At 33.9% G+C, this 24,905-nt stretch overlaps 1 protein-coding gene and 1 long non-coding RNA gene across 6 annotated transcripts in view; one reads left to right on the top strand and one right to left on the bottom strand.

Annotated features, from left to right (window-relative positions):
* The window catches only part of LOC138333472 (centlein-like), a 71,907-nt gene that overhangs the window by 38,608 nt on the left and 8,394 nt on the right, over positions 1-24,905 (bottom strand). For 4 of the 5 annotated variants that reach the window (XM_069281871.1, XM_069281875.1, XM_069281873.1 and 1 more), the window contains exons 5-13: positions 22,239-22,367; positions 20,981-21,065; positions 9,367-9,378; positions 7,187-7,268; positions 4,901-5,004; positions 4,721-4,777; positions 3,740-3,837; positions 3,035-3,144; positions 2,019-2,071 (exon numbers count right to left, since the gene is read on the bottom strand). In XM_069281871.1, the coding sequence (XP_069137972.1) occupies positions 2,019-2,071; positions 3,035-3,144; positions 3,740-3,837; positions 4,721-4,777; positions 4,901-5,004; positions 7,187-7,268; positions 9,367-9,378; positions 20,981-21,065; positions 22,239-22,367 (730 nt within the window). The remainder of the gene's footprint in view (positions 1-2,018; positions 2,072-3,034; positions 3,145-3,739; positions 3,838-4,720; positions 4,778-4,900; positions 5,005-7,186; positions 7,269-9,366; positions 9,379-20,980; positions 21,066-22,238; positions 22,368-24,905) is intronic. The other variant, XM_069281874.1, reaches the window with a different exon arrangement.
* Positions 14,301-16,903, top strand: LOC138332774 (uncharacterized). Its single transcript, XR_011209869.1, has 3 exons — positions 14,301-14,919; positions 15,034-16,058; positions 16,286-16,903. It is a non-coding gene; the product is annotated as an uncharacterized lncRNA (long non-coding RNA).

Raw genomic sequence — 24,905 nt, 5'->3', positions numbered from 1 at the left:
GTATTCACCCAATTACAATAGAATTACCACATGTCATCGATGAAGTGGGACAATGATGTCAGCTCGTTATCCTAAGAGGTGATTTTACTGTCTGGAATGTCTTTGTTTGAACTACTAATGTCCTCCTACATGTTGTTAAGTCATATGCTCTCTCATATAGTACAGTAAACCACCATCAGGACACATTTTAAAGCTTCCTCATTCTCCTGATATACAGGACCAAATGTCTCATGCTTTTACTCCCTGGCTAGCATCAAAACTTTTAGAAGTACTCAGTATATATTTCATATAATTTTCCCCGCTCTAGACCTTTTTTGTGACACATTTTACCATATGTAACCCTAATTCTCTTATTTTAATTTCTTAAGTATGCAATCTGGTATATTTTGGATATTATTAGAAATAGAAATGTAATAATATTTCAATAACTAGTGTCGTACAATAAATTGCCATTGATCATCATTACGGTGATAAAGCAAATTTTCATTGTTATTTTGTTTATGTCATATAATTACATTATCACTATGATTTTTTTTTTTAATTACTACAAAATACAACATCAATTATTAATATATATTGTCCAACAATCAAACTCTTGTAAACTTATTGCACTTAAATATATATAATAAGTTCTGAATGTATATATTGAGACCAAGGAATGAAAAAAAAACTAATTAAGCGACCTTTTTTCCCCCCTTACACCAATGTAAGACAGGAAATAGATTCAAAAGCTGTTAAAAACACCAGAATCCTTCCTGGCTCGGGAGGGAAAAAGTTTTCAACATGTGTACACATGTGAATGTGATTAGGTTACAGTAGAGTAAATGTCTTTGACTAGATAGCAAGGGGAAGGATGACCCCCACATTGAACGTTCAGAGGAAGTGGAAATTACTAAACACCAGTCCTTACACTTCAATTAGAGTTCTTAGTGGAGTGACAATCGCTTACAAAAAGCGATGAAATAATAAATCTTTAAAATATAGCCTACATCAAGACCAGGAAATGTGTAGATCATAGCTTTTTACCAGGTGGGCCATCTTCATGCGCCATGCTGGCCACGCGTGCTACGTACCGCACTGTCACTTAAGATGGAACTCTTTTGCTTTGAGAGATTACACAACACAATGATAACAGTGCTCAAGTATCGTAGACAAGATCAGTATTTAAATTTCGCCGTAGGCAAAGTTTTCTATCGCAATCTAGCATATTGATACACTTAGTTTTTACATACACCGTCTTGTAGAGCCTGTACTTGACAGACAGTCACTGCACATGTCTCATCTTAGCTAAAAGTGAGGCACAAATATTTACTCTTTGAAATGTGGAAAATTTGTGGTGCTTCAAAATATGTCTGATAAAAAACCAAGGAGGATTTGAAGAAGACATTAGCCGTTTGTGTGAAGTATTCCATAACTTAATGACAGTCTATGTATTGACACTATATCACCACAATAAAATCTATGAAAGATTCCATTCATTATATACACATATGCTAGCATCTGGCTGAAAATTAGGAAAAGGTGTGTTTTTCTTTCCATTTTGTTTATGGAAAAAATAATTTCAGCCTACCTTATCTTTTTTTCCTTTTTTTTAATTTTTATTTTGGTAACATCCTCCCCCTCCCCATGAAATGTGTAAATATGAAAATAAAATCTTTTTTTTTCTTTTGGTGGTTTTTCAATTTTTAACAGAGAAATTTTGAACAGAATGATTTCTATTGATTCTGAATTTGAAGCATTAACCTGTTTTGGCTAGCTCATAATGACATAATTAGACAAAAGAAGTTTTAATAACAATGGAATCGGTAGAAGTAAGGATTACAATAATGAAGAGAGGGGTATCTTTAAATTGGTTGGTATAGCAAGGTTCTGCTGGAAATGAATCGAGGGATAAAGGAAGGCTGGCTAGGGGTAGTGTACAGTATCTACCTTAGGAAAGGGTAGCGGTGTGTGTAGGTAGAGATTAACGAGTCATTGGATGGGAAAAGCATTTTAATTTGATACACTAGACTACTTACATCCTGTACAGATGTAGCCTCCATACAATAGGCGTCCTCAGCATTCTTCATCACTGGAACACACAAGTACATAGGATTACTATAGATTTCAGAAACCTATGTCATTTATACAAACACTAAACACTAATTAATATATCATTTTTAATGTGAAAAGATTCCAGCAAGATTCGGTTTTTTAAGTAATAAAGGCAAATATTCTTTGACTTGTTGACTTTTTTTAAACTAAATTTTTTGTGTTTAATCGGACAAAAGCTAGAGGGTAACTGACATTTATAGACAGTTGTTGAAAATTATAGACAAGTGACCTTGATAGACAGGTTGTTGAACTTTATAGACTATTGACCTTTATAGGCAAGTGACCTTTATAGACATGGGACCTTTATAGACATATGACCTTTATTGCCAGGTTGTGAACTTTACAAACAGGTTGTTGAACTTTATAGAGAAGTGACCTTTATAGACAAGTGATCTTTAAAAACAGGTTGTTGAACTTTATAGACATGTGACCGTTATAGATAAGGACCTTTATAGACAAGTGACCTTTAAAAACAGGTTGTTGAACTTTATAGACATGTGACCTTTATAGACAAGTGGCCTTTATAGACATGGGACTTTTATAGACAAATGACCTTTATCAGACAGTTTATTGAACTTTATAAAAACTGGTTGTTGAACTTTATAGACAAGTGAACTTTATAGACAAGTGACCTTAATAGACAGGTTGTTGAACTTTATAGACAAGTGACCTTTACTGACAGGTGACCTTTATTGACAAGTGACCTTTACAGACAAGTGGCCTTTACAGACATGGGACTTTTATAGACATATGATGTTTGCAGGCAGTTTGGTTGCTTTTTATTAAAAAAAATTGTCTTTTAAGGTGTTTTGATTTGATAAGCTGATAAATAAGTTAAATTGGCAGAGATGGTAAGTAACCTATTCATAAACAGTAAAGTTGAATACAAAAAAAAACCCAGATCTGTAAGTTGATTACAACCCAGTAACGGCTTGCTTACTTTTCTGTGTGTCCTGTTGTAGAGACTGGAGCTGCCTGATGAGGTCGGCCTGTTGACTGGAGTGTTCTGTCAGCTGATTATGATTTCCCCATAGTTCAGATAGCTCCTTCCTACAATGGCAAATTCAAAATTATTTATACAAAAATCACGCAATAAATAAATTTTAAAATATGCAATAATATAGAACTACCTTCTTTCTTATCAATATCATTAATTATATAAAAGTAAATTTTATCCTCTTCTCTATCATTCTAAGATTAGGCACGAGTCCTTGAATTTTTTTCATTAGTTGTGTTTCCATGATATATATCTAGCGTATGAACATAACGTATCATATACAAGCTATGTGTTGGTGATTTGATGGTTAGATTTAAATTTCCTGTCAAAATTGTACTCTGTCGATGTTAATGACATACCAGGTATAATTTGCTCTGAGTTTCTACTACAATATATTGTTGGTTTTCATTTTTACTATTCAATAGTTGGTATTCTATTTTTTGTATATCTGTAGCTTTGCGTATACTCAAATACAATATGAATATTCAAAATAAAATCTGAATGTTCCAAATACAATCTGAATGTTCCAATTACAATCTGAATGTTCCAAATAAAATATAAATATTCCAAATACAATATGAATATTCTAAATATAATATAACAATATACTGATGATTCCATTAAAAGAATTAAACTAATTAATCTCACCTGATATTTTCCAACTCTTGGTTTTTGAACTCGGTTTCCTTGTGGCTCTGTTTAAGCTGTGTATCATATCTCCTCAGTAATTTCTTAGAATCTTCAAGCTTTACAAATAAATGTAACAGTCAATTAGTTCTAGTTTATAGATTACAATTCAAGGATATCATTAGATATGGGGGCTTCGAGATCCTAAAACAACATGGGTAAAATACAATTTACTGTCACTTAGTCCCAACTTCCAGTAATATTATAGCGTCACAAAAATCACGTCAAATGCCACTCTAAATACCATCTCTCTGTCTACCCCTCCCCTTTATCTAACCTTTTTTTTTGTCTCTCTCTCTTTCTTTCCTTTCTCTTTGTTTTTTCTTTTCTGTTGTTTTTTGTTTTTCGTCTCTCTCGGTGTATATTTGATAGTATAAGGTGTATGTGTGTGTATGTGAAGAATGAAAGTGTCCTCGTTTGTCATGTCAAATGTGTTACAAAATTTGAAAAAAAAAAAAAAAAAAATTAAAAAAAAAAAAAAAAATCACATCAAATATACATAACAATTACCAGATGGTGAGACTTATCGACCGTAAATCATATTTTATCAGTGTCATACAGACCTTACATGGCCTAGGTAGTAATATCATATGGAAATTATTGTAATAATTTGATAAAATTCATAAATTAGCCATAAATGTTTAATACTAATTATCAAATATCAGCTACACATACAGAATATAAACAATTTTTTTTTCATTAAAATATAAAACTTGTGGTTGTCATTCAGACACAGATTTCTTCATTTTTACCATTATTAACAGCAATGACTGACTGTTATCAGTAGGACTGTCAACTGTATATTTTACACTATTGATGACATTACCATATTATACAGTTAATTATGTGATAAATTTGATTGATAGGTATGAATTTGAGAGACTACGCAAAGTTGAAAACCATTCCATGATTCAACTTTCAGAGACAATACAGTATACTTACTTCCTCTATAATTCCTTCAAATCTAGCAACCTTCTCCAACACATCCGCTTCTAGCATCTGTTGTGACAATAATGTAAAAATAGTTAATCATAGTTGTGTTTTCTTAACCATTACACTTGATTCTTGATTTCAAACTAGTATAGTTTAAGCTGTTGAGATCTATGGAAATAAAATACTGACCTTAGATTTGTTTTCCAGATTGACCTTCTGGGCAATGTTCTCTGCCAGGTTTTTCTTTGATGTCTCAAGATCACTGGTAAGCTTCTCACAACGTATATGAAGTTCTGCAGATGAAATGAAAAATACAAATTCTTCTTTCTGTATATAAACATTTCAAGTTTACAGATTTTTACCACTTGGATAGCTATTTGTGTCTGAGTTTATAGGGATTTTTATTTTATTTTGAAAGTATAATAATAACATGCAGAGCAAGGAAGCTTTCTTTGACAGTTTGAAACAGTTGTCAATGACTTTTTGACAGTATGACAATATTTGGATACTATCTTGATAGCATAAATTTGATAATATATGTATAACGTCTTTGCATATTAATGAGTTACCTCCCTTGTAAGTAGTTATCAATTGTAACATCATTAATTTGTGAGTGAAATTTACATTGTTTTATCTTTACTATGCAGAATACATGTATATTGTTTATAGATGGGCAACATTATAGTATCTAGTTAGTGGTTTGATAGTAAAACAGTAACTGGCAATATTAGACAGCAAACAAGTTGATGGAGTTTTTTTGACAGTATAGTGAACATCTGAAACTAAACTAAAACACACCACAATGACACAAGGAGTCAAACTCTCTAATAAATCATTTTTAATAACTAATAATTTGACACTGTACTTCAAATTCCATTTACATCATGAGGCATTATTATCCTCTCAACAGTACAAATCAATTGACAATTAAACTCGTGGTGACACAGTAAAAACGGAGTCCGATATTGAAAATGAATAATTAATGCTTTATTAAATTCAATCTAAAATTTAAGATCAATATTTCTCAGTATAAATTTCTATAAATGCTGTCCATCTGAAATTTAAGGTTTAAATTGCTTCTAAGTATCAAAAATTAAGAGAGAGATTCACACAATCGCCATGTTGTATCTAGAAATTACAGCATTTAGATTTTCAGTTCACACGATTTGATAAAAGAGAGATAACGTTAAATCGCTCACTAAAATGTGGGCTGTGTTTTTTTCACTCCATACACATCCCGTCCCAGCGAGACGATAGAATGAATGACGGTGGAACTATTTTAGGACTATTTGACAATACTTCACTCAATTAAGAATGATAAATACCCTGTTCCTCAGAGCGTCTGCTGTCACTCGTTGGGGGAAACATTTGTTTCTATCCCTGTCCTTTCACTCTATCTGTGCTTCATTGTGATCTATAGGTCCCTTATTACGCTGGCCTATCACATTCACTATCTGTTTTTTCCCCTCTGATTCTGCCTAGATCTCCAGTCGTGAAATATAATACAATTTTCATACAAGCTAATACCCAGTATTATGCAAAATAACATCGCATGTTTACCTAGTCTGACACTTACTTCAACATGAAATATAAAAAAAATTAATTATATATCGGTGCAGTGCCTCTGGACTGACAAGACTATGACATAAGAATATCATCACCTCTCTTGACCTTTTGCATATTGAAAGAAGTCATTAGAGATTTCAACACATAGCTGCCCCAAGATCAAGGTCATTGATTTGAACAAACTTTCTAGATTTTTCCCCTGCATGCTGCAAGCCTAATATCTACTACACCTTTGGGCCCATTGCTTATAAATCATTTTTTTTAAACACAATTCCCCATCATCTTAGAGGAAAGTCAAGGTTGTTTGTTTAAAAAAACCACCTTTGCACTTCATTCAAGTATGCATTTTAGCTACTTGTCTTAGGTTACGTAAAAATCTTATACACCAGTCAGTAAATTAGCTACTCTTTGCATATTAATGAGTTATCAGAAGTTTGTAAGCAAAAATTTCTAATTGTTTATCTGAAAAATATGAAGTTATACACTCAAAACCAAATGACATAAGAATCAATACTGTACTTCTAATCAAGGGCAGATAACTCTGTAATATGCAGATACTGAATAACTTAAGTTGAACACAGTTTGGTATTTAGGACTTTTTAATTTATATATTATATTAGACATACATGTAGTGTATGGCTTCCTGTCCAACCTTGAGTGACCTTCACAGGAATCAATTAAAACATTTTAATCTACATGTAGTTGGCTTCCCATTATTCCTAATATCAAGTCTGATCAACATGTAGACGATTCTCAAAGTACTTTGGCATTTTTCCAAATTGTTGAAAAGGTTACACTGTACGAAAGACAATCCAGTCTTTTTTTAATTAGAAATTAATTGAATGTATATCATGATTTAATAGACTTTAATTGAATGTATATTGAGGTTTAATGGATTAAAATCCTTACCGCTGTTCTTTTGTTGTAAATTTTCCAGTGTGCTGTGATGAAGTTCACTTTTGGTCTTGTCGCGGTTCTCAAAACTCTTGAGCTAAAAAAAAACCAAAAAAGCATACTGACATGAACGTATGAAACAATAAATTGACAGAAACATAATAAAATGTTCATTTAAAGGGAAAGAAACGTGTTAATTCAATTACAATAATCTATAAGTGTGATTAAAAGACAGTACATTCATCATTGTCTGGTTTATCAATCAAAATAATTCTCATTTTGGCATTAAATCATAATCTACTGGCAATTGACTGCTTTATCAGTCAAATTAATTCATTTTGGCACTAAATCATAATGTTCATGTAATTGACAACACAATTTTTTAATCTTTAAAGATTTGAATCTTTGAATTCAGTTAATATAATATCTATACCCTTTACCAGAATTTAAGACCAAAGAAAAGGACCGCAACCAAAAATTGATCCTCAATAACATGATAGGTACCATCCAACCACTAAACACATATGTATTCAAAATAGTATTCCATCTTGCAGAGTTATCTGCCCTTGTGGGTAGCCATTGAATGTGATGTAATGTGTTTGTGAGCATTACATCATACTTTCCTGACAAAATGATGTGAAAAAATTTTGCTCACAAATAATGACATCACAATGGATACCTACCGTCAAGGGATGTAACTCTGCAAAGATGGAATAACAGGTAGTGTAGTGTATCATATAACATAATCAATTATCAATACAAAAATAGCTGCTTCTATAGCTGAATTAGAATAATTCTGAATATTCAATAAAATATAAATAAGAAAACTTTTTAATGTATACAACTAAGCATTTAAACTTTATATGCACCTAAACCTATCTATATAATTTAATGAAATAATTTGATATAAAATATGATTTAAATGTAGTTTACATTCATTGAAAATGTCTAAAAAAATAATGATAAAAATAGAATGTACTACATATATTGTATTGTAGCATTCTTTAAAATCTACACTATATCAATAATATTAATATTGGTATTTTGAATAATTCAAAATATTTCACTTGATATCAAACAACTTTCTAAAAGGAGCATGCTTCCATTTCATGCTGTTTGGGTAAATGATATCTTAATTGATTTTATTTCTATGCAGTTTAATGTAGATTTTTTTCAAATTATACTTTCTCACATTTTATAGGATTTTTGTTGTCAATTCAAAATAATTTATTTCACAATAAATTTTTTTCACAGTTTACCAAACAGGCTTATATGAAATTTGTCTTATCATTAAATTAAATTCCTCAATTAATAAATTTCAGCTAAAATGTAACTCTACTCTGAAACAGCAAATTAATTCCTCCAATCCTTTGAGATTTGGCGTATGGGCTTTTTTACAGCATTAAAATTGAACTGCAAAGCTTTGGTCATTGTGACATACAATATGTTTTTCTTCAAATCTATAGCATTTTATAATCACTTATGAATTTATAGATATGATATACTTTCATAATTGTATATGTCTTTTGATCAATACACATACTGTATTCGACCCAATAAGCGCCCTTGTCTTTATAAGCGCCCTTCCCCCATTTTGAAGCCTCGATTTCAATTGCCCAGGCATAAATAAAGACAAAAACTGTACAATTGCCCAGGCATAAATAAAGACAAAAACTGTACAAATTGCAAAGGTTTGCAATAACTTCGTCTTATTGGCACCTTTTCATTTTTTAAACGCCCTGGGCGCTTATTGGGTCGAATACGGTATATAGAGTAAATCTTATAAAAATGGGTTCACAGATCTTATAAAAATGGGTTCACAGATAATCATCGCCTAATTATTAACTAAATGGAAAGTTTGTTTTGGATTTCTTTCATTAATTCTTTCATGACAGGTCTGAATAATAAATTCAAGTTGAATCTTTTACACCAGATCTAAATGATGAATTTCAGTTGATTCCTATTTATAAAGTCTGAATTAAATGACTTTGAGTTGAATCTTTTATATCATATATGTCTCTGATAGTATGTAAACAAATTCTATTACAAAATGTAATCTATCACATTCCATGTCAGTTGTGAATCTAAATATCCAAGAGCATGTGTCAGTTAATTTCATAATTGATAAATATTTCCATAGTCTGAAACCTGTTACCATGCTAATAAAAAACTATACAATGTTAGTCCATTCTCACCGAAACTGCAGCCTGGTCCATTAGGGAAAACACACCAGCAGAATCAAACATTAAATGTCATACATAATCTCACTGCTATTATTTGTTAAAAAAATCATTTCTTCAGAGGTAGAAACTTTGCTTATTATAAAATCTTTGCTCATTTACAAATACCTTCAAATTATAGCATACCGTGTTTGACCCATCCCCCATTTGTTTAACCGTTCTGGGCGCTTATTGGGTCAAATAAGGTAGAAGAATTACTGGAAATTAAACTAGTAAGCAATTAAGGTCCCGAGTTATATATTCGTAGCAGAAACAGCAATTTAAATTTAAATTATCTATATGTCCAGTTATACAAGTATAACCATAAAAGGAGTTTTTGTTTATTTACAACCAACATCACAATATTCCAATGTATGTGTATAAACTGACTAGACTTTTTATGTAACAAAAGTCAACATATCGACTATAAAGGAATTGACCACCACTCACATATGAGGACAGTGACAGATGACCACTGGTCAGTATGTCCACTCTAGTCCTAGTCAAATGAAGCAAACAAGTAGTTCTGCATTCCATCTTGCCACTAATTATTCCCAAGTCACTACCAGTATCCTTGGGGCTTTTACCACTTTACAAAAACAAAGTGCCTTAAAGAAATGGACTATGAGAATGTTGCTGAACCTGGTGCGTTAACCAGTTCTCAGGCTAAACCCATCAGATCGAGGCATCACATGCTTGATTAGGTTTGTCATAACAGTTTGTCACATTGTTTAATCACGCTTAATTCGAGTGTGCTTCTACCAATTCCCGACTGTCCCCGCCATCCCCATAGCTGTCACTGAGAACCAACTATCAATGGTAATTTGACAACATTACGATGCCATACATGCTTACACACTTTATCTCATTTTCCGGGATGTCATCTCCGCGTCTTGTTTTGATGTGACAATGTAAAGAGTAATGGAGCACCTTCCTAATGTATTGGTACACAGTGGGAGACATTAGGAAATATCCGGAATTGTTACAGTCCATGGAAACTGGATCATTATTATGACATCGTAACTTTAGAGTCAATGTTCCCGAAAGTGTTATTCCCAGTCCCCAAAATGTTTAGAATATTCCTGTAAAGAGCCAAAATGTAGCGGACGACCTCTGACCCCCTTTGAATTGTCCTACAATCAACCCCTAAATCACTAATTCATCAGTGACTAGCTACACACATTAACAGTCCCCAAGGTACCCAGAGAAATTCTGACATTTCTATCTGCTATCCTACCATATTGTCACCAGTTTGTCATGGCTGTATCTCTACTACCATCTCTCTTTGATCTCTATAAACATGTTTTGATATAATTTGTCCTTCTCAAAATTGTATGATGTTGAAGTATTTAGGTTTGGTTGTCCACAAAGAGAAATACATACAGTAAAACAAGGACACCTGTCTAAAAAGGATCTGAGACTCATCAACCGCAATTGGTGCATTTTAAACTGACCTCTGTATAAAATACACCTGTCTATAGAGGACATTTATCTAAGCTTTGTTCCTTTGTTGTCTTCTATAGACAGGTTTGACTGCATCGTAGAATAATCAGACTAATCACCACTTACAGAAGAAGGAAAAATGTATTTCAAGGAGTATGATCATCTCAGGAAATAACAGGTAGGTTTTGGGGAAGTAGAAAATCTTAAAGGTGATATATCTACAGTCAAGAACATCCAGCTACCCAACATAGCAAGGCACCAGACTCAAACTCTCAACTTGGGGGTGGAGGCCTAGTGGCAAAATAGACATCCTAGTATACTTTGAGTTTTATTAGTCTTACGTCCTATTAACAGCCAGAGTTATGTAAGGACGTGCCAGGTTTGTTGGTGGAGGAAAGCCAGAGTACCTGGAGAATAAACACAGACCAGCAGTCATTACTGGCAACTGCCCCACATGGGATTCAAACTTGCCACCCAGAGGTGGAGGGCTTGTCGTAATATGTCGAGACATCTTAACCACTCGGCCACCCAGGCCCCCCACTGTATACTTAATCTCTATTCCCCATAATGTAAAACTCAATAAGAACATAATTTTCAGCAAGCATACATATTCAAGCTAAACTAAAATCAGTGGATTGTGTCCCTTTAATAATACTCCCTGACTTTCAAACGTCTAGAAAACTTGTTTTAATAAAAAAAATATATCGGCGGATAATCAGGTTATCAATTTATTAAAAGCAATTTCTGCATTCATATCAAATATTGACAATATTTCAAAATGTGACTGATCTAAATATCAAATGACAGCAAGATAAAAAATATGTGAGTACAATATCTTAATTTGCATTAATTGGACAGGAAAGCCGACATACCCATATACAAAACGTTCCCCATCCCAGTTTTAATTGTCAACATATCGTCAGAGAAAAACTCAATTGTGCTATCAGCAATACCCAGTTTTACTGCAGTTTTATGGGAAACCCTGAGAGAACGGGAAAATCTAACATGGTTTAATCATGCCAATTTGTCACAAGTTTTATCTGAATGTGAAACAGAGATAAACAATCCATATATCTAACTTAGTATGGCACAACTCTCGTATACATTATTCAATCTGAACAAAATTTTTATATGCAGTATTAATTTCTCACATTATAGTAATTGTGAAACAGATTTGCTGTAGCAACGTGTCTCAGAGCAACTTTGTCCAAATCAATCTTTATCTACAGCGTATAACGTGAACATTTGTACATAGGAGTGGTGTGTCCCCCACTGGAGAATACACACAAATCTCACTACCATACCACAGTGGAAAATATAGAGATGACAAAGATACAAGTCATCATTTATATTCAAGTGTCCCATTTTGCAAGAATGAGACAAAAATTGAATAACGAAAGCAGTTACCGCTCAACCTAGTTAGGAACACTATTAATTTTCTCACATAAAATGGACATTTCATGCAATTTGGCAGTTTGGTTTGCGACAGACGTCATCTTTTATCCAGTGAAGTCTCTCCAACCTAGCACAGTATCTATATTATCTAATATCAAATTTATTGTTTAGCGTCCGTCTGATAAAACCGTATCAAAACTCTGTGACATAATACTGTCGAGTTGATACGAGACAGCGAGACCGTAGATCTTGGACCGTTTACCGAGCGAAATACACGCCACGTCCCGTAGCTAATACACACTAGAGCCCATCTACTTCCTGTTGGCATGCACATGCCCCTCCCTCAGGAGTCGTAGCCTGGAATAGTTTCGGCATTGTCATGTGGCAGATAAAAGGACAAACTCAGATGGAATGGAGGAAAAAACTTGGTCCTCCATGAGTCATATAGATGCAATGATGGGGACAAATGGCCTTCTTACACATGATGAAAATGGCCACGTTTTCTCGTTGTGTCACCATCAATTGGTTCATTTTCTTATAGACACCGGGCCCAGGGGAGCCCATAATGAAGATATCTGATTGGAGTGGCACAATAGAATGTGGCAGATTTAAAATCCAACTCCCAATCAACATGCAAGCCGAAGAACAAATAAACATTTCGCTTCAATAAAATTATGAAGTTGGGTAATAAAAGGCATCTGAATTTGTTCAATTGAATACAAATTTGTAATCGCACCTTCACCCTGGGACACGTTTCCGGTGTCAATTCACAGAAATAATTTAGCTTCTTGATTCACGCTCCTGCGGTCCAGGCTTATATCATCATCTGCATGAAGTAAAGTTCACTAAAATGACAATACTGACAGTCTCTTATGTAAACACTGTTACGCATATATTTTCCTGTTTACAATAACGTCACTAGGGAAGGTCCTGAAACCTAATCAAATAGGGACACAACAGCACAGTAGCCTTGCACTAAATTATGGGCCAAGGTCCCTTCCACAACATTACCCTAACTTGTATAGGGCAATATAGCTAATGGTAAGCCAGGCCTCAGAGACGTGCAGGGAAATCATAAAAGGGGCACAAGTCTGCTTATCTTTTCTGGTCCACCATAGCTAAATCAAACATTATTGCTAAACAAATTATATTTTGCTCAACAAATTGTATTTCCTTTGATTTTGGATTTAAAAGACTAAATCCTTTGAGAAATGTTAAGATATACTGTACAGTAAAGGTCATATGAGGAGAAATTCCAAGGAGACAACAACAGTGAAGGTCATTAGAGGAAATATTCCAAGGAGACATCAACAGTGAAGGTCATATAAGGAGAAATTTCACAGAGACAACAACAGTGAAGGTCAAATGAAGAGAAATTCCACAGAGACAGCAACAGTGAAGGTCACATAAGGAGAAATTCCAAGAAGACAACAACAATGAAGGCCATATGAAAAGAGATTTCAAGGTGACATCAACAGTGAGGGTCATAATAGGAGAGATTTAAAGGGGACACCAACAGTAAACATCATATGAGAAGAGATTTAAAAGAGACACCAACAGTGAAGGTCATATTAGGAGAGATGCCAAGGAGACACCAACAGTGAAGGTCATATGAAGAGAGAAGCCAAGGAGACACCAACAGAGAAGGTCATATCAGGAGAGATGCCAAGGAGACACCAACATTGAAGGTCATATCAGGAGAAATGCCAAGGAGACACCAACAGTGAAGGTAATATAAACAGAGATGCCATGAAGACACCAACAGTGAAGGTCATATAAGGAGAGATGCCAAGGAGACACCAACAGTGAAGGTCATATGAAGAAAGATTATAAGGAGGACAGGTGTCAAGGTGACATCAATAAGGAGAGATGCCAAGGAGACACCAACAGTGAAGGTCATATGAAGAAAGATTATAAGGAGGACAGGTGTCAAGGTGACATCAACAGTCAACGTTTTAATGATAATGGATGTCAAGGAGACATCAGTAGTCAAGTCTTTAAAAGATAACAAATATGTATAGTACATGGCATAAAATCTGAAAAATTTGAAAACAAACTTTGAAGAAATTCTATGATTTTCACCATAGTAATAGAAAATCTGTCTTCAGTGTTCATCAGTGTCTTTGAACTAGAACAGAATTGTATTCTACAAAAGTAACCCTTAACTACGATTTTAAAAATATCTGAAGTAAAGAAACACTGAGGTATCAACAAACTACACTCCCAAACCATAACAATTAGGAAGGCGCCCAGCCTGATACATAAGATGCTGCGTTCCTTGATGAATGTAGATGACAAATCTACAGAACAAGAGTAGATAATTAGAGGATGAGGTTTGAAATATCACTACACTGTATTAACTGGGTTTACTGCATAGCAATGACATTTCTGAGGAGACAGGCAGCACCTCAGCAGGAAGTCAGAACTTTGGGCATGTGTGGGTTTGGTCAAGGCTAGCTGTGAGATCCCAGCAGGAACCGTGTGGGATCGTGTTGGTATGCCTCACTGCGATGGTTGATGGGACAAGAATGACTGACATATGTCTCCTATTCCGTCTGTTTGTCGTTTTGTTTGATCTTGATGCCCTTGCAAACACCCTTGGAGAATGCAAAACGCTGTGTGCATTACAGAGAGCAGGGGATAGAGAAGCCCAGTGCACGTTTGTGTACATGACGTGATGTGTGTACCAAGGTAAAACGATGTTTGTGTCGTTATTTCTTGATTACTGTCTCCCTATTGCCTATTATCAACATTTCTGTCATTTTTCTGCTGAGAACTGAGCTAATTGCCTCTGACATTTTTCAGAAGCGGGACACACATCTAGTCATGAGACGACAGTGCCCATGCTGATGTTGAAAGACAAGCTGAGGAACTTTATCACGTACTTCTCCAACACTGACACCACTGAAACTTGGTCGGTCACCAAGACAAATATGGCCCGGGTCGGGAAGCATCAGGTCGTGGTGCCTGGCAGATCTACACCTGGGGCCGTCCTGCTGGAGATGAAACCCAAGTGTGTGACAGCTATCTTGTCACAACCAGTACCTCATCTTGCCTCAGCAGGCAAGGACATAAGTACAAATGTGTTCCCACTCCCTAGGCTTCTGGGCTTGTCTCTAGATCTTGATACGATAATACTGGCACCAAACTTCTAATCACATTTATGTAACAGTCTTGTTCTGCTTTTCAAAAACCTCTTCCAACATGTCCTCCCTGGGGCGGAGTATAAATGTGGCTGGTAGTCTGTGTGACATTAATTGGTATCAGTAAGAGGATAGAGCTATATTTTCTTTAACACGACACATTAACTTCCTAAACAACTAGTCTACTGTACTTATTTATAGACGACAGTAAATTCTGGTGATATGTAGGATTTTATATATTTTCTGAGCTAGAATCACTCCTTTTTAAAAACATCAACTATGGTCTATCATATGCTTCAGTTTTATTTTTTTTAATTTCTTATCTCATATTTTTTGTTGTCACCATATTTATGACTTAATTTTGCAATTACTAAAACAATTGATACAAAGAAAAATATTTTTGAACTTTTATTATAGTACATTTTATCATCATAGTATATGCGTTCATGCCAATTACAAAAACATGTCACCATCACATATCTATAATTCATATGTATCATAATTAACACTGACATAAAAATTTGAAGACATTTTTTATTCAGTTTGCTTGATTTAGTGTCACTTAAGGATGTTCTATTCACAAGTTTAGTTAATGGAGGAAAACTGAAGTACCTAGAGAAAAAACTATCGACCTGCGGTCAGTACCTGACAATTGCCTTACATGGGTTTCGAACTCATGACTTAGAGGTTTGATTAGTTTAACGTCCTATTAACAGCCAGGGTCATTTAAGGACGTGTCAGGTTTGTTGGTGGAGGAAAGCCGGAGTACCCGGAGAAAAACCACCGACCAGCGGTCAGTACCTGACAACTGCCCCACATAGGATTCGAACTCGCAACCCAGAGGTGGAGGGCATGTGGTTATATGTCGGTACATCTTAACCACTCTGCCACTGCGGCCCCTTAATGACTTAGAGGTGGAGAACTTAACCTCTTAACAACCATGGACGATACGTACAAATTGACTGAATTCAATCCTAGCCGAAACATTTTCCTGGTGTTTAACCTTTAACAGATAAATAAAGAATTTTGTCACTTATAAGATAACAAAAGGATTTATTGGTTTGATTACAGCTGAAACAGACTAATTGAAGTCTGTCAACATCAGGGAAATATATATTAATTTTCATTTTTAATTTCTATAAATATTTGTAAGAATGATAAAGCAGTGTTGACCATTTTTCACATATATACTCATGTTGGATTAGATTTCAATATATTCACGATCATATCAACTTCCATGGAATGAAACATCTGTGAATGAACTAGAAAAAATATAAGTAGAATAAAAGGAATATTAGCTTATTAATGTAAGACATTGACAAATACTCGCATTACCAGGGTAGTATTAATAGTAGTAGATCACAAAATCCTCATGTAATTAATCATCAATACAGTAACTATATGATCAACAAAAGGCTGTTAATCCCCTTCACCACAAGCAGGGTAGAGATATTGCTATATATGGGAGAGACAAGAAAACACCATTACTAACTTAGCCTGGAAGCTTTGTAAATTAATCGCAATGTGTATTCTGCTAATGTCAAATATAAAGTTGTTGGATACACTTCAGCCTTGAAGCTGTCCAGTCAATTACGTAGTTATAGATTAAAAAAACGTATTTGTCATTTCTAACGACAACATTTTTTTATCAACTTAATCTATCTTCTAGGTCAAAATCATACAACTCAACACTGCTTTTAACAAAAGGAGAATTTACACAAGATGTGGGTCAATTTAATTACAAAGACCTTGAAAGTTTTGAGAAATAAGGGAGACAGTGCTGCTGTAACTGTAGTACAAGCTAGAGACTTAACATGATAAGGAATTCACATCACAATTAGAAATACTATTAAGGACAGCATGATAATTATTAACACACATTTCCAATTACTCCAGTCTTGATAGATTGCTTTTTTTGCTATTTTGTTGGTATTGACAACAGTTTTTGTCCTCAAAACATGAGGAAATACAGTGTGAAAGCTTTAATACATGTCCTTAATGCTTGGTTGAACCAGCTTCACAGCAAATGTTTTAATTTAACATTTTAGATTTCAAATTTTTAACAAATTTGAGAAATATGTACATCTAGCCATTTTATTTCATTTTTCAGCTCTCTTTATTTTCCTTTAGACAAGATGCTATGAATACCCATCATGTAGAGTATGGAAGTGTCAATGAATTGATAGTATAAGGGGCACAACACAATATTTCAACATGATAACCCACCACTTTCAAATTTTCTCTCCCTCTCACTTTCCCTCATGCTTCTTTCTCTTTCTTGACAAGCGTTGTGTGCATGATGTGATGCATGTACCTAGGTGAAACGAGTTTTGCCCGATCTGTTTACTCACATTGATTTGTCTACCTTAACATTGTCCTGTTTCTTTGTCCTGACCTTGATTTCTACCGCTGGTTATCTACTCACCCCCCTCCCCCACTCTCATTTTCCTCCTCCTGAATTTGTATGTCTACATACATATATTCTAGTTCTTTGTTCCTTTTTCACTGTCGCTAGATTTCCCACTTCCATCCAATATCACAACCCCCCCCCCCTTTCCCTAACAACAACTAACATACCAATTATCTCCCATAGGCAGGTAAGTCATGCCTAGTGACCAGTACTTCTAATATTATCAGTGGCATGTGGTTTGTCAATCAGCCCTAGACTTGGGCATCACAAGGCCAGGGTTAGGAACACAGTAGATCTTGTAGGCTACACTCAACTGATAATCCAAGGAGTACCAACCAAATCAAAATATACAACAATCAACAAGAAATACATTATGATATTGAGTTTGAAAATATAATCATAGATGTTCAAGGTTTAAACTAGATCAAGGAATATTTCTTCAAATACAGTGCAGCAAGATTTTATATCAAGGAATATATATCACTATGATTTGGTGTATACTTCGACATGTTCATCATGATTCAGATAGGTGCAGTTACATTTAGTTTTGATCAGGAACTTTAAGGACCGAGATCAATTCATGGTCTTGGTAACTGAAGACCAACTTGAAATCAAGAGGTTGCATCACAATCAAGATAATAAGCTACACAAAATCAATTGTTTTGTATCACCAAGTTCAAGTAAATCATTATTTAGATAAAATTACATGGGGATACAGAACTGTAGCACAAGGGTTGAATTTCTATCATTATGCCAAAACTTCAACAACTACAGAGGTCAATTACTGGTGTTAATACAAAAAACAAGAATTATAAAAAGAATCTGGTCTATAGAAAAAGAAAACAATATATAAGATTGGTAATTTAAATAAAGTGTGAGATTTGCTTATAGCTTAACGTTCTATCAACAACCAGAGTTATTAAAGGACATGCCAGGTTTGATGGTGGAGGAAAAACCGAAGTTCCCGCAGAAAAACCACAGACCAGTGGTCAGTACCTGGCAACTGCCCCACATGGGATTTGAACTTGTGACCAAGAGGTGGAGAACTTGTGATGTAAGGACCACTCAGACACTACAGCCCTTATCCAAGTAAAGAATTGAAACCAACATATCAAAAGTCAAAATATCATTAGTGCTATTGCTGCGTTACAATAGCAGGAACAGTGTTACAGATGTGTATATCCTTGAGTGACTATCAATTCCCTGTACCAACCTATCTTGTACTTTGTGATAGTGCTCTTGTGTTTATAGTTACAGCTGCATGACAATCATGCAGTACACCTGCATACAAGATGATGTACTGGGACCGTAAACAAACTGACAGCAGGGATGACAAGTCGTGAAAAAAGGGACAGGGAGGAGAAGTATTGATACGTACTGACAAGTGACGAGGCAGTCAATTGGTGAAGCACTTGAGTGTGGAATAGAGCTAGATCACACCGAGTGATGTTCAATAATTAAGCTCCCGATGCAGATTACTGGAACATATACTTCACATGACAAAGAAACTGGAGAAAAATTAAATTATCTACCATATTTCACACACTATCAACCCTAAGGGGAAGTAAATCTGGCAATCTACTGATATCTATGTATTACACCTACTACAGATATACACAAGACGTGATAATAGGACAAAAACTGGATGATGCATGACATTGTGTACACTGAAGAGGGAATTGAAAAAATACGGTTAGGTCAAGTGACAAAGGCATTCTTCTATTGTACTGTTTTCAGGGAAAAAAAATAAAAACTCCTCTAGTGTCTACTTGAAGAAATTAAATGCAGACTGTCTCACTGTTAGAGATAACTGGCCTTGGTATGGACATAATCAAAGCTATACATGCAAACAGGGTTCTGAAGAATTGCATGAGAACAGAAGAAAGCACCTGATAACAGACATGACATTCAATAAAAAAACATATATAGAGTTGGCTTCATGTACAAAATGATAAACATGACAGTGGTTCTAAAATTATAATGACAGTTTTCAGAACAATATACATAATTCAGTTATACTGTGTCTGTCCAATTAAAACTTCACCACATGACCAATACCAACTCAGCTAGTGATCTTAAGGAAGAGACTTCTAGGTACTCCTGGTCCTGACTAAATATCGCTGACAAATTGGTTTTTTGACAGGTCTAATGATTTGATTCCTCAAGATTTATTGGACAATGTTCTCCCGTTTTATGACCTATTGCACAAGGTTTACATTGCCGGATTAATACACTGCAACACGTCGACAAACACAACTCTAGGGGGATTTAATTACCCATCATACACTGGCTGAGGAAATTCAATTTGGGACCACTTTCTTAACATACCATTTTTCTTTAATATTCCTTTAAGTGGCAAGGAGGGGTTTCACTCAACAGGTTGGTCTTCCTTCTCTGTGATAGTTTCATGACGAGACTGACGATCATTTGTTTTTCAAAGTTAATTGTTTGTGGAGTTATGGCCCTTTAGGGGACACGTTTGCTAGTTGTCATTTAGAAACTTGCGAGAAATGATCCCTTTTTATATGGCGTTTCTACCAGTTTATCACAAACTGAATATTAGCTGTACACAAAGAGCTGCCATGGGGTACACTTTATCCTGTATATTTCCTTGTACATGTAACAAATTTAATTTCATTCCATTTCAACTTTTTCTCCTTAAATTTATATACTTCACACCAATTGGATGTTCCATCGTTTGATGTCTTTTTGTCCTTTTGTTATATATACAAGTCACTTGTACGGTAGCATTTTCATCAGGAAACCAAGCTTTTCTCCCACATAACAGAGAATTTTATAGATTGTATGATAGAGTTTAGATTACTCTATACACACATACTAAAATATGTATTCCCTGGCTACCCAATCTTTCCATTTTTAACTCCCTGATTTACAGTACAAGTTTGTCTATATACATCCTGCCATCACAGAAGCACATAGTCAAACAAGCAGGGAAAGTGTCATTAAAATCAGCCAATCAGAAAAGCTATATAACACACATAAAACTCAAAACAGAAAATAAGTTTATAAATTCAACATTATTGTATGTTAAATAAACAAATTTTCAAAAAGTGAAGCTATGTAAAGAAACAAGTTCACATCAATCATTCAAACTGAAATCTCAATATCTCAACGTTATCTAGACCACTCGGACACACAAGAAATGTAATATTCAGAAGAAATTTTATCTTCTACATACCTGCATTTCCAGGTGTGAGTTCCGATCCCGAAGACAGTCCATTTCTGTCTGAAGCTTGCCGAAATTGTCTTGGTTATCCATACGCCTATAAAGAGTATAATGATTAATTATATGATCATGAATAAAAAAAATCACAACAAGTAATGGCCCTAAAAATGATAGAGGTACAGCTGCTGTATAAGAAGAGCTGTAAATATTTGTATTGCTTGTTGTACTGACAAAATCACCAGTCTCACATAAGGATATGTCTTACAACTACAATGGAGAAGACAGGGATCTGGATTACACAAGGACCAGTTTGACAAGTTATACTGTATTTAATTAAAAACATTTTATTCGTAAATTCAGCAATAGATTACGCCTATTTTACAAATATCTCAAAACATTTGTAAGGAAGCATGATAAAATAATCAATTAAATATTATGTCAATATTGGATAGACATGAAAAAGATGAATAAGTTTTATCTAAAAACACTGCAATATGCAACAGATAAGTTTGACTTAATTGATTTACATGGTATCCAAGGAGGCAACAGGAAGTGGCTTAATGTTTTGTCTATAAATTGGTTACCATGGTGACACACATGTTGGCCCTATTACCTAAATGTTTACATGTGTAGATGTAATGTGAAGACAATTGTACTACTCATTGTTACACTAACAGGAACAGGAAGAGGAAGGAGACAATATAATTCATTCATTGCATGCTATCAAAGGCACCGATCACAGGAAATCGTAATAGAGAAGTAACTCAAAACATGAAGGTGCATACCCCCTTAAGTACAATCACTGTAACTCATCACCACAACAATGGGAGGAAAATCTCACAATTTACATCACAATAACACAAATTGTAGCTTAAATCAACAAAATATTTCACTTCATGATGAAAAGAAAATGGATCAGACTTTTTATACTATCAATGAGAGAAGACAAAAATATGGGCTTATAAATAAAGAAAAGGAAAACTTGATCTAAGGATAAAACTGAGGAAGACCCAAAAGTAATATCAGGGATAGACATCAAAAACGTTCCTCATGTCTCGGATATAATAACACTATAGTTATTTCTCTTGTTGTTTTCATCTCTCAATATCCACACATAAATCTAATTAATGACAACTTTACAGGTTTTTTCTTCATCAGTGTGAAATTATCACTTTTTATTTAACACATGCAACTGCGCCAATTATCCTTGTTTCAATTAAATTTAGCATGTGTCTACAAATCACAGTGAGACTCAAGATACATCACATACCGCACGGCAATTTCGCTAAGTTCCTTGGTTCGGGCAGACACAAGTGTTTGTAATTCTTCAATCTTCTCATCTTTCATCTGTAGTATCTCTAGAACCTTCCTGTCCTTATTTTCCGACTTTTCCTTCTCCCTACAAAGTTAACGAAAAAATTTGGTTGAATCTGTTTCAAATGTGTTTAATGACATAGTCAATCCTCTTCTATGTCTCTCAGAAGGAAGTATTTCATTACTCAGGCCTTAGTTTGCTTCCTTAATTTGAATACATAAAGAATGTCAGGCTCTCTTAATTAATGTGCCCGTGTGTATTAAGCAGCAAAGAAAACTGAATGAGAGTAGAATTATAAATATAATCCACGATTTGTTTCAGAATGTCAATCTAGACTTTGAAAGATTCACCATGGAACATGTGTAGTTCATTACGTAACAGTGAAGAACTATTAACTTTCATAAGTCCCATTCATTAAAAGTAGATGTGTATCCTGAAAATATTTGGTACAGTGCACACATGATAAAGATCACCAGGACAAAGCTAAGACTACAAATTTAAACAATGTATCGTGTGTGAAGGATTCAATTTCATTTCCATGGTGAACTACATAATGTATATCAATTCAATATTTCATTGTTTGAAAATGAAAAACAAATATTAACAATGTAATTATTTTCAATGTTAAATTAGTACAATTTCAATGATGCACCATTAAAAAACTTTGTGTTTTAATTTATTACATCTTTCCCCAATGTTGCACCATTATGAAACAATGTATCCTTTTTAATGTTGCACCAATATAACAAACATTATTTATCTCAATAGTGTGCCAACAATCAAGCACTATATCTTTCCAATGTTGGACCAATTATTAAACATTGTATCATTTCGCAATTTTTAAACATTGTATCATTTCAATGTTGAACCAATTATTAAACATTGTATCATTTCGCAATTTTTAAACATTGTATCATTTCAATGTTGAACCAATTATTAAACATTGTATCATTTCGCAATTTTTAAACAGTGTATCATTTCAATGTTGAACCAATTTTTAAACAGTGTATCATTTCAATGTTGAACCAATTATTAAACAGTGTATCATTTCAATGTTGAACCAATTATTAAACATTACAGTGGAACTCGGTTAATACGAACTCGAAGGGATCGAGATAAAACTTCGAGTTATCTCGAGCGTTCGAATTAAGCGAGTTCTCGTGTCTACTGACGATCTCTTTACTTGGTACTATATAGACTAGTTTCATGTCGTAAAACGATGTGAACAAGAGATATGTCAAATTCGCCGATGGTAGTTGCAAAATTATGACAACAAAACCGAGATATATATTTTGAAATACCGTTCTACGGCAGATTTATGAAAACAGAAATCGGCATTTTCGGCGATCTCATTGTCCAAAATATCTCATTTCGAGTTATAAGAACGTTTTATGTATTATTTTTGTCATTCGGACCCAAAATGTACTTTGTATTATCCGAGTTCTTCGAGTTTTCCAAATTCGAATTATCCGAGTTATCTAAACAAAGATAAAGAGGGAATTCGGCCGGGACCGGCAAAGTACTTCGTATTAAGCCGGGTTTTCGAATTATCCGAGTTCGTATCAACCAAGTTCCACTGTATATCATTTCACAATTATTAAACATTGTATCATTTCAAAGTTTGACCAATTTTTAAACATTGTATCATTTCAATGTTTGACCAATTATTAACATTGTATCATTTCAATGTTGAACAAATTATTAAACATAATACCATTTCACAATTATAAACATTGTATCATTTCACAATTATAAACATTGTATCATTTCACAATTATCAAACATTGTATCATTTCAATGTTGAACCAATTATTAAACAAATACCATTTCACAATTATAAACATTGTATCATTTCACAATTATTAACAATGTATCATTTCACAATTATCAAACATTGTATCATTTCAATGTTGAACAATTATTAAACATAATATCATTTCACAATTATTAAACATTGTATCATTTCACAATTATTAAACATTGTAGCATTTCAAAGTTTGACAAATTATAAACATTGTACATAACTTATAAAAGATTGTATCATTTCTTTGTTAAGCCAATTATATAACATTGTATCTTTTCAATGTTAAACCATTAATAAAACATCATTTTATTGTAGGACATATTATAAAATATTGTTTTATTTCGATGTTGGATGAATTCTTTTTAATGTTGGACCATGTAATTATAAGACATTGTATCTTGCCAATATTGGACCAATATGTAAAAGATTGATCCTTTCAATGGATAAAGCTTCCAAATTATATATATGATTAATGTCACATTAATTTCATAATGATGAAATACAGGTCACAAATACAATATTAAAAACAGTGAAATATGCTTTCTGAATTATTTTTTTTAATGATTTTTCAATCATCATTGTAAAATTGTATAATTACTATATCAATTAACATATCCCTTTGTATCAATATGCCATTGTTTGGGTGGCCTTGTATCATCTTTGGGGCTCTTTTACTAATGCAGAAAGAAAATGTAACATGAACTTTTTTTGTTCTTCAAATTACCGGATAATTAAAATGTTGGTGAGGGTGATTAACTTTTAAGATTACACTACTTGTTATCGTGGCTGTCACAAATTCCGATCAATTCTCATACCCT

The sequence above is a fragment of the Argopecten irradians genome, chromosome 10, assembly GCF_041381155.1.
Source record: "Argopecten irradians isolate NY chromosome 10, Ai_NY, whole genome shotgun sequence".
NCBI classification, from domain to species: domain Eukaryota; kingdom Metazoa; phylum Mollusca; class Bivalvia; order Pectinida; family Pectinidae; genus Argopecten; species Argopecten irradians.
The sequence above is the reverse complement of the archived record's forward strand: the minus strand, read 5'-3'. Positions and strand labels throughout refer to the sequence as shown.